Raw genomic sequence first — 14,385 nt, forward strand, 5'->3', positions numbered from 1 at the left:
TGGTAAAGAAAAAGTTAATTTTTACAAAAATTATTGACATAGTAAAAGTTGTCACCCGATCTTGTACGCACAGAAATGTGAAAAACAAAACAAAACTAGGGCTGTCAAACGATAAATCGCGATTAATCACATCCAAAATAAAAGTTTGTGTTTACATAATATATGTGGATGCATTGTGTATAATTATTTTATATATATAAATACACACACATGCTTGTATATATTTAAGAAATAAATATTTTTTATATATAAAATATTTATATTTATATATAATAAAAATTATATATAAATCTATATATTTTATAAATTCTATATGTATATATATATATATATATATATAAGCATATGTGCATATACACAGTGCACCCACAACACAAACTTTTATTTTGGATGCGATTAATCGTTTGACAGCCCTAAAAAAAAGTCATTTTTTTACACTTCCTATATGTATAGGAGTTACTCATCATGAGATGAGAAGACAAATGGGAAAAAATGGCAGCGACTAATGAAGAGCAGTATTTAATGTTTGTTTCATCGTTCTCTTCAAGATCTTCATAATTACAAGCGCCAAGCAATGTTAGGATTGGGCAGTAAAATGTAATTGGATTTGACATGCTACAGTCTTTCTTGGCCATTTCAGGATATGACATAAGATGGCCGTCAAAACTTCTCAGAGCGCATCTTTGTTCTTTTCCTGAAGCATCTGTCTTTGTTTTCATTTCCTGTTTTATTTTCGGCCTGGTTTTACAATGCTACCCTGCTGTGTTGCATACAAACACAAGTGGAGATTTATTTGGTTATCAATGAACAGTAAATACATAAACACACTGAGAGGTAAATGTGGGAGAGAAGGAATGTCAAGAAAGCAATGTTTACAATAATCTGTCTCTGTTCTTGTTCCAGCCACTGGAATGAATGAATTTGTGTTTCAGGTCAAGGAGTTAATACTTTTCTATGTTTATTTTTTTCTCTTTTAAGTCTTTTTTGTTCAGTTTTTTATGCTTTTCTAAGATAAGTGAAACTAGATTTTTACATTTTCTTGTCTGCCATAATGTTAGGATGATCTGTGTGGTTGCCAGGGTGTTGCTATGCATTTCCTAAGTTGTTCTGATTGGTAGTTAGCCTTTATAGATATGTTTGACATGGTAGTCAGAATGTTGATGATCGGTTGCCAAGGTGTTCTTGTGTGTTGCTAGTACATTGCCATTGCGATATGGTTGAAGATGTGTGCTGGTTAGAGCAATGTGCTAACACACAACAATGTGCTGTGTTTGCTAGGGTTATCTAGGTTGCCATGGTGTTGCTATGTGGTTGTCTGGTTGCTATGGTTGTTTGAGTGGTAGTTTGTGTATCCCACAAACCGTATTCACTTTATAGCCCTTAATCCTGTAATTGTGGACAAATGTGGGGACAGATGAATCAGGTGTGATCCTAGTATTTACTTATTATAAATGTTATATCACTGTCTTCGATAAAGTTTTGTCTGTCCATTTATGGTGTTTTTTTTTAATTTTGGGGGTATTTTTGAATTTATTTACTTCAAAAAGTACCATATTTTCCATGTAAATTATTTCTATGTAAATTAATTACTATGTAGTTTTATTTTTTAAATATTTTTAACTACATTAAAATATCATTCCAATAAGTTCTTAGAGCTAAAACCTAAAGATGAATTGACTTTGCTGTCGCCCGGTGTCTTATTTTGGCTTATTTTAGAATGCTCTAAATTACAGTTTTCCCCATTCATTTCTATGCGGGCCCATTTTTTACTCAAATACAAGATTAAGGAGTTTTTTTTCACCCACTTAACATTGTAAAAATGAGTAAAAAAAAAATTGTGTGTGTTCAGGAGGCAAACTTAAGAAAAGTAGCCAAGTCTTGTACCGCTCAGATCAAGGGAAGTATTTTTTAAAAATAAATCAAATCTATTTTGCCCACATTTGTCCAGAATACGGTTTTAGGGTTTGTGTATTGCAGTATATAGGGTGTTTTGAGTGATTGCTAGGGGAACAAATCATTAGTTTAATTGCATAGAAAAGTAATTTTTGAGTGATTTTAATGTTTGATTGATTTTTATCTACTAAGTTTAATAGTTCCCTAACTCTAAGGCTGCGTCCGAAATCGCATACTCCCTTGAGTCGGTACTTATTTTCACTAAAAGCTACGTTCTATGTAGTATAAATGTGTGTAGTATGAATGTAATCTGGTTGTACCTACTAACAATAACCATGTTGCCCTTATCGCATGACCTATGCTTAATTTCAATTCACAAATCACAAATTTAGAGTCTCAGTGAAAAAGAAGTAGATCATTAGTACTGCAAATTCGGCTATACTACTTTTTTCACACACTGTTTCTATATTCGCCTACTATATAGTAGAGAAGTATGCGATTTCAGATGCAGCCTAAGTGTGAAAAGTAGTAAAAGTGATGCTTGACTTGGCAAACACAACTAGTAATCTATTACTTGGGTCACTGCACCCAGCTTCCCTCCGATGTCAATCTCCGAAATCATTCCCCTAGTTTTTTAAAAGGTGATTCGCCAGAAAAGAAAGTTGTTGTTACTGAAGTGTTTGTGTTCTAGCGTGTGTTTGATGTCTGAGCTGCCTTGCTGGTTGCCGGGCAGCGTCCTGTGCCCTTCTCTGATTGGCTGAGGGAGATAGGTGTTGACGGGCAGACGGGTTGATAAGAGTGCAGACATGCGTGAAATCCGATTGGGCGATAACTGCCGCTCACCTGGGGGAAGTGGCCTATCAGATTTCTCCATCTCAATCACGGTCACGATAAAGCTGTCAAATCAGCTTTGACTTGACTTATCGGCGTGCCATATCACCCTGCGTATAACAAGAGAGAGAGAGAGAGACACGGCTGATAAAAAATAAATAATATTTTTCCTGTCGCTGTGTGAACTTGTTACAGGGTGGATTTTAAAGGCCTAGTGATTTATGCCCTGGTCAGCTCATGCAGAGTGCTTCTGGGAAAGTGCGAGAGAGGCCCCAAATATGAGCGAGAGGGGTGTAGTTTTCCAATCTCTAGCTTCAGAAAAAGAGGTATATAGAAGAAAATGTGGATTTATAGAAATGGTAGCTGTGCATTATATAGTTTTGGTGGGCAACCACCGGAAATTATCACCATAGTTGTGTGTAGACAATCGTAAAACCTTACTTTCCTGAAACTTTATTACAGTGGTTTGTTAAAAGTAGATGACTTTTGAATGAGCTTCGCTTGGAGTGGCCAGATGTAGTTCTAGCAGATGTAGAGTCCAGGTCTAGTTTTGGATCAGTGTGGTCACAGGAGGGCCGAAACGTAACCCAGATGAGTTGCTCAGGGAGTATTAGTCTGCATTGTTTCACTATGCTGATATTGGCACTTAACCTTTGTCAGCAAACTGTTTGAATTCTCTAATGCTAGCCATAGGAGAATCTTGACGGTCCGGATCAGAAGCTGGCCATCTCTCTGTTCTTTCTCGGACCTCTTATTGGACCGCTGCAATTCGTTGATTGCTTACGAATGACGTGTGTGGTAATGAAGTCGTCAGTGTAAAAACTTTGGGAAGAAAGGAGCGGTAGAAACATTTTTAAAGCAGTGTCACAAAGTACTCTGGCCGCCCTCGGATGGATTCAAAAAGGCCCACAGATGGGAAGATGAAATGCAAGGTTTCTGTCGGCATGTGGGAGGAAATTCTCCCCCTGCTACGCTCAATGTGGTATGCTCAGTTTCCCAGGATTTCTCAAAATCTGTTGAACAAGGAGGTCCATAGCATTTGGAGAAAACTTATCGGAAACTAATAAACCCACCCATGTACACAAAATGTAATTTATTATTATTTATTACATTTTGCGGGATCATGACTGGCTTTAGTGTCACATGATCCTTCAAAAATCATTCTAATATGCTGATTTGGTACTCAAGAAACATGTCTTATTGTTACCAAAGTTGAGAACAGTTGTACTGCTTAAAGGGATACTCCACTTTTTTTTGGAAATAGGCTCATTTTACAACTCCCCCAGAGTTAAACAGTTGGGTTTTACCGTTTTCGAATCCATTCAGCCGATTTTCGGATATTTAGAAGAATATTAGTTACCAGACAGTTTCTGGTTTAATTGACTTCCATAGTATATTTTTTTTCCTACTATGGAAGTCAATGAGACCAGAAATTGTCTGGTTACTGATATTCTTCTAAATATCCGAAAATCGGCTGAATGGATTCGAAAACGGTGAAACCCAACTGTTTAACTCTGGGGGAGTTGTAAAATGAGCCTATTTCCAAAAAAAGTGGAGTATCCCTTTAAATTGATACATTAACCCTCACTTGATCAATTTAATGCACCCTTGTTGAATAAAAATATTAATTTCTTTGATTACTGTATTTTACCTGGCCTCTTCCTCGTCCACTTGTCTAGTTTGTTGTTAATCCCAGCGATGTGCACTTCTGATTGTCCTTGAGGGATTCAAGTGAGAATGTGTTAATCTTACCGTTCAAAAAGAGAGAGAAACAACCATTAATGGAGGATGAGCGAGTGAGTTAGGAGAGTCGCTGAAAGGTTTTGTGGTCGAGCGAGCGAATCAGCTGCCTTACGTGAAGCTCCCGAGAGGGAACAGCAAAAGCTCCATCAATGCTCCCTGGTTTTCATGGTGCATTGTTGGACTTTTTAGGGAGCGAACATTTCGTGCAATGAAATCATGTTTGTAGTAAAATCCATGGATGCACTTAATTCTTAAAGGAGTAGTTCACTTTTGAAAAAAACTTTTGCTGATAATTTACTCACCCCCATGTCATCCAAGATGTCCATGTCTTTCTTTCTTCAGTTGAAAAGAAATTTAGGTTTTTGATGAAAACATTCCAGGATTTTTCTCCATATAATGGACTTCAATGGGAACCAAACGGTTCAAGTTCCAAAAGAAACTTTAAGTACAAACTGCAAACTTGTTCAAAGAGCTTTAAACGATTCCAGACGATGAATAAGGGTCTTATCAAGGGAAACGATCGCTCGTTTTATAAATAAATAACAAAGTTTAAGTTTTATAAGCTCAAACGTTCGCCTTGCTCTGTTCTGTAACGCACTCCTGTTCAAACTCGTTCATCAATGAAGAAATCTTGTCATTTGGTTCATTCAGCGAAAGAAACGAAAGAATTGATTCGAAAAAAGATTTGTTCATTTTGTTGAACGAGTTCGAACAGGAGAGTCACGAACGTGCACCACAAAACAGAGCAAGGCGAGCGTTTGATCTTATAAAACTTAGACTTTGTTATTTTTTTTAAAAATGAGCGGTCGTTTCGCTTGATAAGACCCTCATTTATCGTCTGGAATCGTTTAAAGCCCTTTGAACAAGTTTGCAGTTTGTTCTGAAAGTTTCTTTTGGAACTTAAACCGTCTGGTTCCCACTGAAGTCCATTATATGGAGAAAAATCCTGGAACATTTTCATTAAAAACCTTAATTTCTTTTCGACTGAAGAAAGAAAGACGTGGACATCTTGGATGACATGGGGTGAGTAAATTATCAGCAAAAGTTTTTTGAAAAGTGAACTAATCCTTTAAATTCAATTTGACAGAATTTTTTCCTTCAGGTGAATTAAATTTCACCATACCACTGCAATTGAACAATGGGTATTAAAACCATTTGGTTTTGTTGTAAAACCAGATGAGTCATAAAATTAGGCCCATGGTGCAAACAAAAACAGGCGAAATGAGGAGACCCATCTGCGGCGTTATTAATCTCCTTACGAACCTGTTTTTATTTATAAAAGTTTATCTTAACAAGCCCATTGCCTTTGGGAAATAAACAAACAATACAAAAACAGCGGCTGACCTCCCTTCAGTTCAGCGGTCCTGTCATGAGGTTTCAGTTTATGTGTTCTCTAATTACCGCAAATATAAATCTGAAATCGGTCTCCGTGTGAGATCATCTGCGGCAATTCTGTTTCCATTATATATGAGAACGGCTGTTTATATGTGTCCGCTGTCATCCTTCATTTGATTGACCTAATTCCATCTATGTGAGTCAAGATCCAATCACTGATTGTGTTTTAGTTCGGTTTTACAATACAAATGCTCAAAACTTTTCAAATTAAAGTAATATGAATGAAAATCCTGTCATCATTTGCTCACTCTCATGTCGTTCCAAATCTAAATTACTTTCTTGTGTATAGCAGATTAATATACTTTAATTGTATGAGATAGCAGCTTGAACATGCTTCATAAATAACGTTTGTTTATATAATTACTGTATATGCATATTTTTTGTGTTTCTTTTGTTTATTTCATGTCAGATTAACTAGTTTGGATATGTTTTGTGGGTTCTATTTTTAATAACTGAGTATATTTAACTACACATGTCATGTTGAAATCAGTGTAATTCTGATTCGCTTGACTGCTTCATTAAAAAGAATCATAAGAGTCGTTTGATTGTGGTTTGAACTATACAGAGAGCAGATGTGAAAAGAACACTGTTTTTTTTGACTTGGTAGACTATTTTTGTTAGGTTCACAGCTCTGATCAAACATGTTGTGTGTATTAATGTCATTAAATCATTCGGATCAAGTACTTGGAATGGCGTTTTCTTCACATTCTCAAACCCTAACAGTGATGCATCCTGTGTGTGTTTCCTCCACAGGCTTCACACAGCCCAGAGAGCCATAAAGCAGACTCAGGTGACGGTTCAGAAGATCGGAAAGGAAATTGAAGAGAAACTGAGGACAACAGCGTCCTGCACAGAAAAGGTGAGACCCCACCCAACAAATCAAACCAGTGGGATTTCTTGGGTTGTCTAGGTCTGCTTGTGTGCTTCTATTCATTCAGGATTATTTTTATATTCTGTATACTTTCCATGTTCTCTAACTTCATAAATCCTATCCGGCCTGTTGGGTTTTCTTTTCCTTTACACCTGGTACACATAGTACTGATGGTAAGACTCTGTAAAGCACCTCTGCAAGTATAAAAGGCTAAATTTACAGTTGCTGTATGCTTGACAGAATTTTATAGCGTATTGTCAAACTCAATTTCAAATTCAATACTTCACTCTGTAGTGGGGATATTGTCTTTCCAGGCTCACAGAATTACTCTTTCATGAGAGATGGCAGTATAAACCAGCTTTTGATAAGCTATATCTAGCAGTGTATCAGACAGGCATTTCAGTGAATGTCCTAAAGAAAACACAACTGGGAAACATTAAAAACTAAAAGGTGCCCCCAGTATTATATTTTGTCAATTATGAACAAAGCTTCAAACATAAATAAATGCATAGGAGTCTGTTAGAACAAGCTTTGGGAACTTACATCTGCATTAGCAATTCTGTATTTTTTATTATTTTTAGTAAATGTTAAACTCAACATTTACTACTACATTTTTATGAACTGAACATGTTCCATCATTCTGAATTAAGTAGATAGTAGGGATGCACCGAAATGAAAATTCTTGGCCGAAACCGAAAACCGAAAAAGAGGAAACCAAGGCCGAAAACCGAAAACCGAAACACCGGAAGAAATTATGCCAATTATTAGTATAATTGCATTTATGGCTATGACTGTGTACAAACTTTACTAAAATCAAGGCATTGCAATTGCATAAATTAATATAACATTTTCAAAGAATAAATCAATTACAAATTATGCAAATATTTATTTAGCACAATGCACAGTATAAAATAAAATTCAAACTAAAATGTTTAACTTGACCCCACTCATGTGTACACTAAATAATAATCTACTGGCCTGCAGAAAGGTTTTAAAATGAAATGTTCTCTCAAAAACAAAGCCGAGCGCAAACTTCTCATCACACTAGCACCCAGTTTGCATGTCTAAATTAGTTACATTTTAAAAATTTAGCATACAATAGCATAAAAAGCCTTTTTAAATGAACAATGGTCCATGTTTAATACAAATGTACATGAAACTTAATGAAACATGTTTAGTGAATGTAGAAAATATTTAATTAATTTAGTTCTATACATACATGTTCCCAAATATACATATTTTTTTGTAATGTCACAAGTAATAATCTCAGGGTTTACTGAGTTTTACATGATTATTTTTGTATTGGTGGTGGAATACTAAAAAAATAAACATTGTCATGTATTTATCTGTCTTCTTCTCGCCGATTCCTGATGGTTAGGGGACAGTTAGAGTCGTCCCCTGTCGTTTCAAGGAATAGTACAACGGAGAGCGCGTCAAGTATAAACGCCTCGACCGTTTGGAGCAGTGCACGCGCTGTTTGTGGACACTCGCGCTGCCTTGTTTCGCCTGCCTCCGCAGCGCGAGTCTTAATTATAATTTTTAATTGTTTCATCCACCTTTATCTGCTCTAAACAATGCGTGCCGCCATGACGACGACTCCGGTTGTGAGCGGGTCAAGAGCGGTGCGCGCGCTGTCTGTGGAGACTCGCGCTGCCTTGTTTATACTTTCGCCTGCCTCCGCAGCGCGAGTCTCCACAGACAGCGCGCGCACCGCTCTTGACCCGCTCGCATCCGGACTCGTCGTCATGGCGGCGCGCATTGTTTAGAGCAGATATAGGTGGATAAACAAGGTTTCCGTCTCATTGCGGGTTCAGATACACTAAAATACGTCCACACCACAGACATGTTGCTTCAGACAAGCACGTGCAGGTCGCGGTTTCTGTTTGCGTCATCACAACATTTCGGCCGTATTGTTTCGGTGATAAAAGTCTTTCGGCCGAAAACCGAAAATGCACTTTTGGGCCATTTTCGGCCGAAAATTTTCGGCGGCCGAATATTCGGTGCATCCCTAGTAGATAGATAAGTAGATCGATCATTTACTTTCTCAGAAATATATAATAGTGCTGTCGAACGATTAAAATATTTAATCGCGATTAATCGGATTAATGTCATGGTTAACTCGCGATTAAGTGCAAATTTTTATCTCATTTTTATCTTTTCTTTCATTTTAATGCTCTTATCAACATGGAAAAGTGAATTAAGTAGATAGATAAGTTGATCGATCATTTATTTTCTCTCTTTTTTGTTACTATTGCAACTACTTTATTATTTGCTGATTATTTCAAGCAGTTGCAGTGTTATTTTTACAGGTGAGAATGAGAGTATGCTGGTGCTAGTACCCTCAGTTTCAGACAGGAAGTCAGGGTACCCAGTCACTCAACACAAACAGCAGCAGTGTGGTAAATGGCCTCAGAGTTGTGTATCTTGTGTTACACAGATCCTCATAAATATGTCATTAGGTCCTCCGGCGGCTCTTGTATCCTGTGTTTTGGTGGATTTAGAGATCCCGAATCCCACAGCTTTATCCCTTCTCTAAGTATCACCGTGCCCTTGTTACCAGAAAATCCTCTCTTTGTGTTTCCACACTCACTGAATGAAAAGTCAAAGGAAAACATATTTAGCATTTTTGGAGGTGACAGTCAGCAGCTGTGAAAACGAAGGTTTTATAGTTGTGCTTATAGTTAATGAAAACTTCAAAAGTCTGTCCCCTCTCCTCTCCTAGTTCGCTGTAAATGCCCAAATACCTTCCAATCAGAATAAATGTAATCTTACACACACACACTATATATATATATATATATATATATATATATTTTCTCCTTCTCTCAAACTCTTCAGAACTCTGATCTAGTGCACACTTGCTGTCTACATAGGCACCAACCAATGGTCTGGCGTTATTTGTTCATAGACGCCGCTTGTTTCGTATTTTGTAATCTAGGTAGTAGGGATGTGCTCGAAGCCTAGTACTATGTTCGGAAAGGAAATTACACATTCTATGGAGCCCCTAGAGGGACATGGGGATGGAAAAATATTAGAGCCAGACCCATATATCGGCAGGCCGATATTATCGGCCGATATTAGGCATTTTCCAAAATATCGATATCGGCAGATATAATTGCCGATAAATGAATATTTCAAATATAAAATAAAAATGGACGAAACATGCTTGAACCATGTCATGAGAGTTGGAGTTGTATAGTTTGTCCACCAGAGGGCATTCTAAACCATCCTTGTTGGCAACACTTGTTGAGTTGGTCACGAGTAGGGTTGGGTATCTTTGAATTTGAACGATTCTGATTCTGATTCCGATTCCTGGTTTCGATTCCGGTTCCTAACGATTCTCGATTCCGATTGTTTTAAGAGGCAGGGTCAAAAAAGTTTAGCTAACCTCAGTGTTTCCTCTAGGATTTTTCCAAGCTGTGGGGGCAGGCCCATTTCCCCGGTGGGGGGGCCTTGTCTCCCCAAAGTATTATAATCGATCATGCGCATCCCGTGTGCAGAATGATGCACTTGAAGCAACACCAAGTCACAGCAAGCAATGCTTCACATTGAAAAGAACATAGCGAAGGGATTATATCTATAATATGCTTAGTAGGGCTGGACGATTTGGGGAAAAAGTCATATTGCCATTGCAATTACTGAGGTCAATATTGCAATTGTGATGTGCGATTCCGATATAATAAAATGGTTTCATGAGTCCAACTTGCTTGGTTCTAAAGTAAAATGCACACACAGATTAGTGATCATTCTGTGTATTAATGTTTATTTCTCAACTCAAACTACAGACAACAACTAAATGATTGATAACACCTATAATGATCAATAAACCATCAACCAAACCATCATTACAGTGAAAGCTATCAACTTTTAAAAAAAAATTATTAGGCTAAAAAAAAAATTAACAACTTTTAAATTAAGTGAACTTCAAACAATCCCCACATAAACCCATAATAAAAACCATATTTACCTGTGCCCTTCCTGTCTTAACAGGTAGGATACAGAAATTGAATAAAGTTATCAAACAGTCTGTGCTGCATGAATTATAAATTATATATAGAATAATCCTTATTAAAGCTACAAAAGTTCTTTAGTCAAGATCAGTGAGTAAATTTCTAATTTCCCTTTGTTCTTTTAACTTGACTGACAGAACGCTTTATTCGCTGCTGGCGCTTTAAGAGAACCCGTTGCCGAGACGCGGATCTCACATGCGCCTCATAGCACAACTCTTTTCGTCCATAAGACTTTTCTTACGTTATGAAGATACTCGACAAAACGACATTTTGGCATAATTGTGTGTGTTATTGTTCGTTCAAGCTCGAAAGAGAACTGTATTCTGGCACGTGTCAGTGCATGCGCATTATGGCGCGCGTCTTTCTGCGAGTCTCATTTAGGGCATTCACAGGCAGCTTTTCAGTTCTTGTCGTGCAAAATGCGAAAAGGCATTTGCACAAATAAGAGCAGGATCGTGTAACACTAGTCAAAGGATGAAAAAAAAGAAGAGATGCTGCGTTAATAGCCCTAATTTGTTTATTTCATATAAAATCGCGGCATTTTGCGTTATATAATTGCATAGGTTTGAGATCGCTATTACGATTGCGATATGATTAATCGTGCAGCACTAATGCTTAGTGTATTCTATATGCAACAGTTTTTTGAGCCTTTTCTTTTAACAGTATTAAATTTCAGTGCGCATGAAGAACAATACTCTCTCGACTCCATGCTGTAATCTTACTTAAAGGGATTGTGAAAGGTATGGGCAATAAACTCCACTCCAGCAAGATAAAGTCATTTTATGAAAACCATAGACCTTTATGCTTTATCTACAAATGAAGTAATAATGGGAATATTGACCTTGAAGAGAGTGTTGTCGTGTCGCAAACGAACGCGACGGGCTGTGTGAATTCTGAATGGAGAATGACTGAGGCGAGATGACTTTCCGTTAACTTTAACTTAGCGACTAAAATTACACATTATGCAATGACTTTAGAAGTCTTGGAATATAGGGTGAAAACTTGATTGTGCTTTACAAAGTTTTTTATGCCTTTAGTGGGGCTTAACAAAATAACATAATACTATGCAGAATATCGGACGTCACTGAGAAGCTGTAGCCGTGGCGGGAGGATTTTAAGTGTGGCGGCCCGCCACGGGAGAATGAATGTAGAGGAAACACTGAACCTTGCTAACCAACGGTCTTTCTGAAGGAAATAATCCTTTCTGAAGGAAATACTCCTTCTGTCACAAATACTCCTTTTGTCACAAATTTTGCATTTTGCCGAGATTTCGTTATTTTTAGAAAAGTGAAGCCACACTTTGGACCGCCGACGTAAGCTACTCACGTTCGACTCGCGCGGTTATGCCAACACTTCCTGTAGACGCTTCTTCGTTGGTGTTGTTCAGTGGTTTCTTCTTCCGCTCGGCGGACTGTGAATATCGAAACTAGGAATCGAAATTTTAACTTTTGAACGATTCCGGGAAAAACTAAAAGTTAGTCCCGATTCCAATCGATACTCGATTCTCGATACCCAACCTTAGTCACGAGACATACATTGCTTGAATAACAATTAAAAGAACATCCGCATCAGTTCTCTTAACTCAAATAAGCATGACAAAATTTGACTATCATGTCCAGTTTTGCTGCTGTTAAATAAGCCGAGAGTGAAGCGGAATTAGCTAGTAATAGTTACGTTACGTTGTTATAGTGTAGTTGACTGACTGTCCTTTTAACTTTTGACAATGTGACTGAAATATTTCTTTAATAGCGCGTGACAGTTATAGCAATGAGACGTATCATCTCTCCTTGGCCTGTTATATTGAAAATGTATGTTTTACAATTTGCAGTATGACGTAATCCATTGCTAAATTATGGCTCATCATAGACTAGCTAACCACAAAGCTAGCTAATGCCACTATCATCAGTCTGTTCTGTTGTGACAATAAAAGAAACAAGTTTCTCTTTAAATTGAATTATCATATTATTTTAGTTAAAACTCATAAATAACTACAAATAACTTATGTTAGGGAAATCTGTTAATGTTTTGTTGCGCGTTTCTGAAAAAAAAAAAAACGGCCGAAATATCGGAATATCGGATTTTAAAACCAACAAATAATTACCTAGTCTGATCTGCAGCCTTTTACTAATGTACTAATGTTTTTTTTTCTCCTGTGAGTGTGTGTAGTCCGAGCCATTGTTTGTTTTGTGTTTTAACTTGAAAAATCCTTTAAAATAAAGTAAAAAATAAAATAAAAATATTTGTATCGGTATCGGCCTTCAAAATCCTTTATCGGTCGGGCTCTAAAAAAATATGAGATGGGAAGTTGAGATTTTGCTCTCTCACAATTATTTTGTCAAATTATGTGAAAATATGAGATTTAATATAAGAGAGATTAAGAGATTTTAACAAAAAGACTAACTGTGTTGAGCTGTATAACAATGATTAGTTTTCTGTCGATGAATATATCAAAACAGTTGATCACCTGTCTAATAAAACACATAATATAAATCAGAAATCAACGGTAAATGTCATTAACGGTCCGTGTCCTGGTTAAAACTGCTTATTTCTCTGGATTTAAAGGGATACTCCACTTTTTTTGGAAATAGGCTCATTTTAAAACTCCCCCAGAGTTAAACAGTTGAGTTTTACCGTTTTCGAATCCATTCAGCCGATTTTCTGATATGGCAGACTGATCTCATGAAATTGTGTGTGTATGACACGCCAATTCGTATATCCATTTTTGGCGTGCTATCAACACGCATAATCGCTTTTCAGCGTGTTTATGAATGCCGTTGATTTAACGTTATTACTGTAAATATAAATATATGACCTACCCCAACCCCATCCCTAAACCTACCCGTCACTTGGGTTAATAGCATTTATGAGTCTTTCCCTACCATCTTAGGAAAAAAAAATCGCTCCCCAGATCTACATTTTGCTTCGTTTCACTCGGAAATTTAACGGCGTAGACATACACTCATACACGCGGATAGCTCAAAATGCGTAAAGATAACACGCCACTGGACTTGAAAGTGGCATGTATGTTTATGCAAAAGTCATGGTGTCATGTTGGATATGGGATACTATGGAAGTCAATGGGACCAGAAACTGTGTGGTTATTGATATTCTCCTAAATATCAGAAAATTGGCTTAATGGATTTAAAAAATGTTAAAACTCAAGTGTTTAACTCTGGGGGAGTTGTAAAATGAGCCTATTTCCAAAAAAAGTGGAGTATCCCTTTAAACATTCTTAGAAACATTTTTAAGAAGTACACAAATCAACAAAATATATAACATTGTTCTAGTGGTTTTTGGATATATTGATCCAAAAATCTTACATAATGTGCCTTTCCTTTAAATGAAACTGAAATTTGTTTCTTGAATAGAAATGCATTGAAATATTTGCCCTCTCACACACTTGTGAGTCATAAAGATGCCATCACTCAAAGTGCCCTACCACACACACACACACACACACACTCCTGCTGTCTTTGATGTTTAAGTGCTTAGTGTTTGTATGGGGCGGCCCCTCCACCTGTTGAAATGCTGTTTTCTCAGAGGGTGAGATGTTCAGCGGACCATCTCTTGATCTCCACTGCCTCAGTGTCCTGGAGTTTTGTCATTTTCTGTTTTCAAACTTTGTTTTTGGTTCCAAAGCAA

General features: G+C 37.1%; 1 protein-coding gene across 1 annotated transcript in view; it reads left to right on the forward strand.

The window, feature by feature from the left end:
* uvrag (UV radiation resistance associated gene) overlaps window positions 1–14,385 on the forward strand; it is a 114,409-nt gene that overhangs the window by 19,929 nt on the left and 80,095 nt on the right. The window contains exon 7 of the mRNA XM_039677630.2: window positions 6,616–6,721. Coding sequence (XP_039533564.2) covers window positions 6,616–6,721 — 106 coding nt within the window. The remainder of the gene's footprint in view (window positions 1–6,615; window positions 6,722–14,385) is intronic.

This window comes from Pimephales promelas, chromosome 23 (genome assembly GCF_988280905.1).
Source record: "Pimephales promelas chromosome 23, fPimPro1.hap1.1, whole genome shotgun sequence".
In the NCBI taxonomy this organism is placed as follows: Eukaryota; Metazoa; Chordata; class Actinopteri; order Cypriniformes; family Leuciscidae; genus Pimephales; species Pimephales promelas.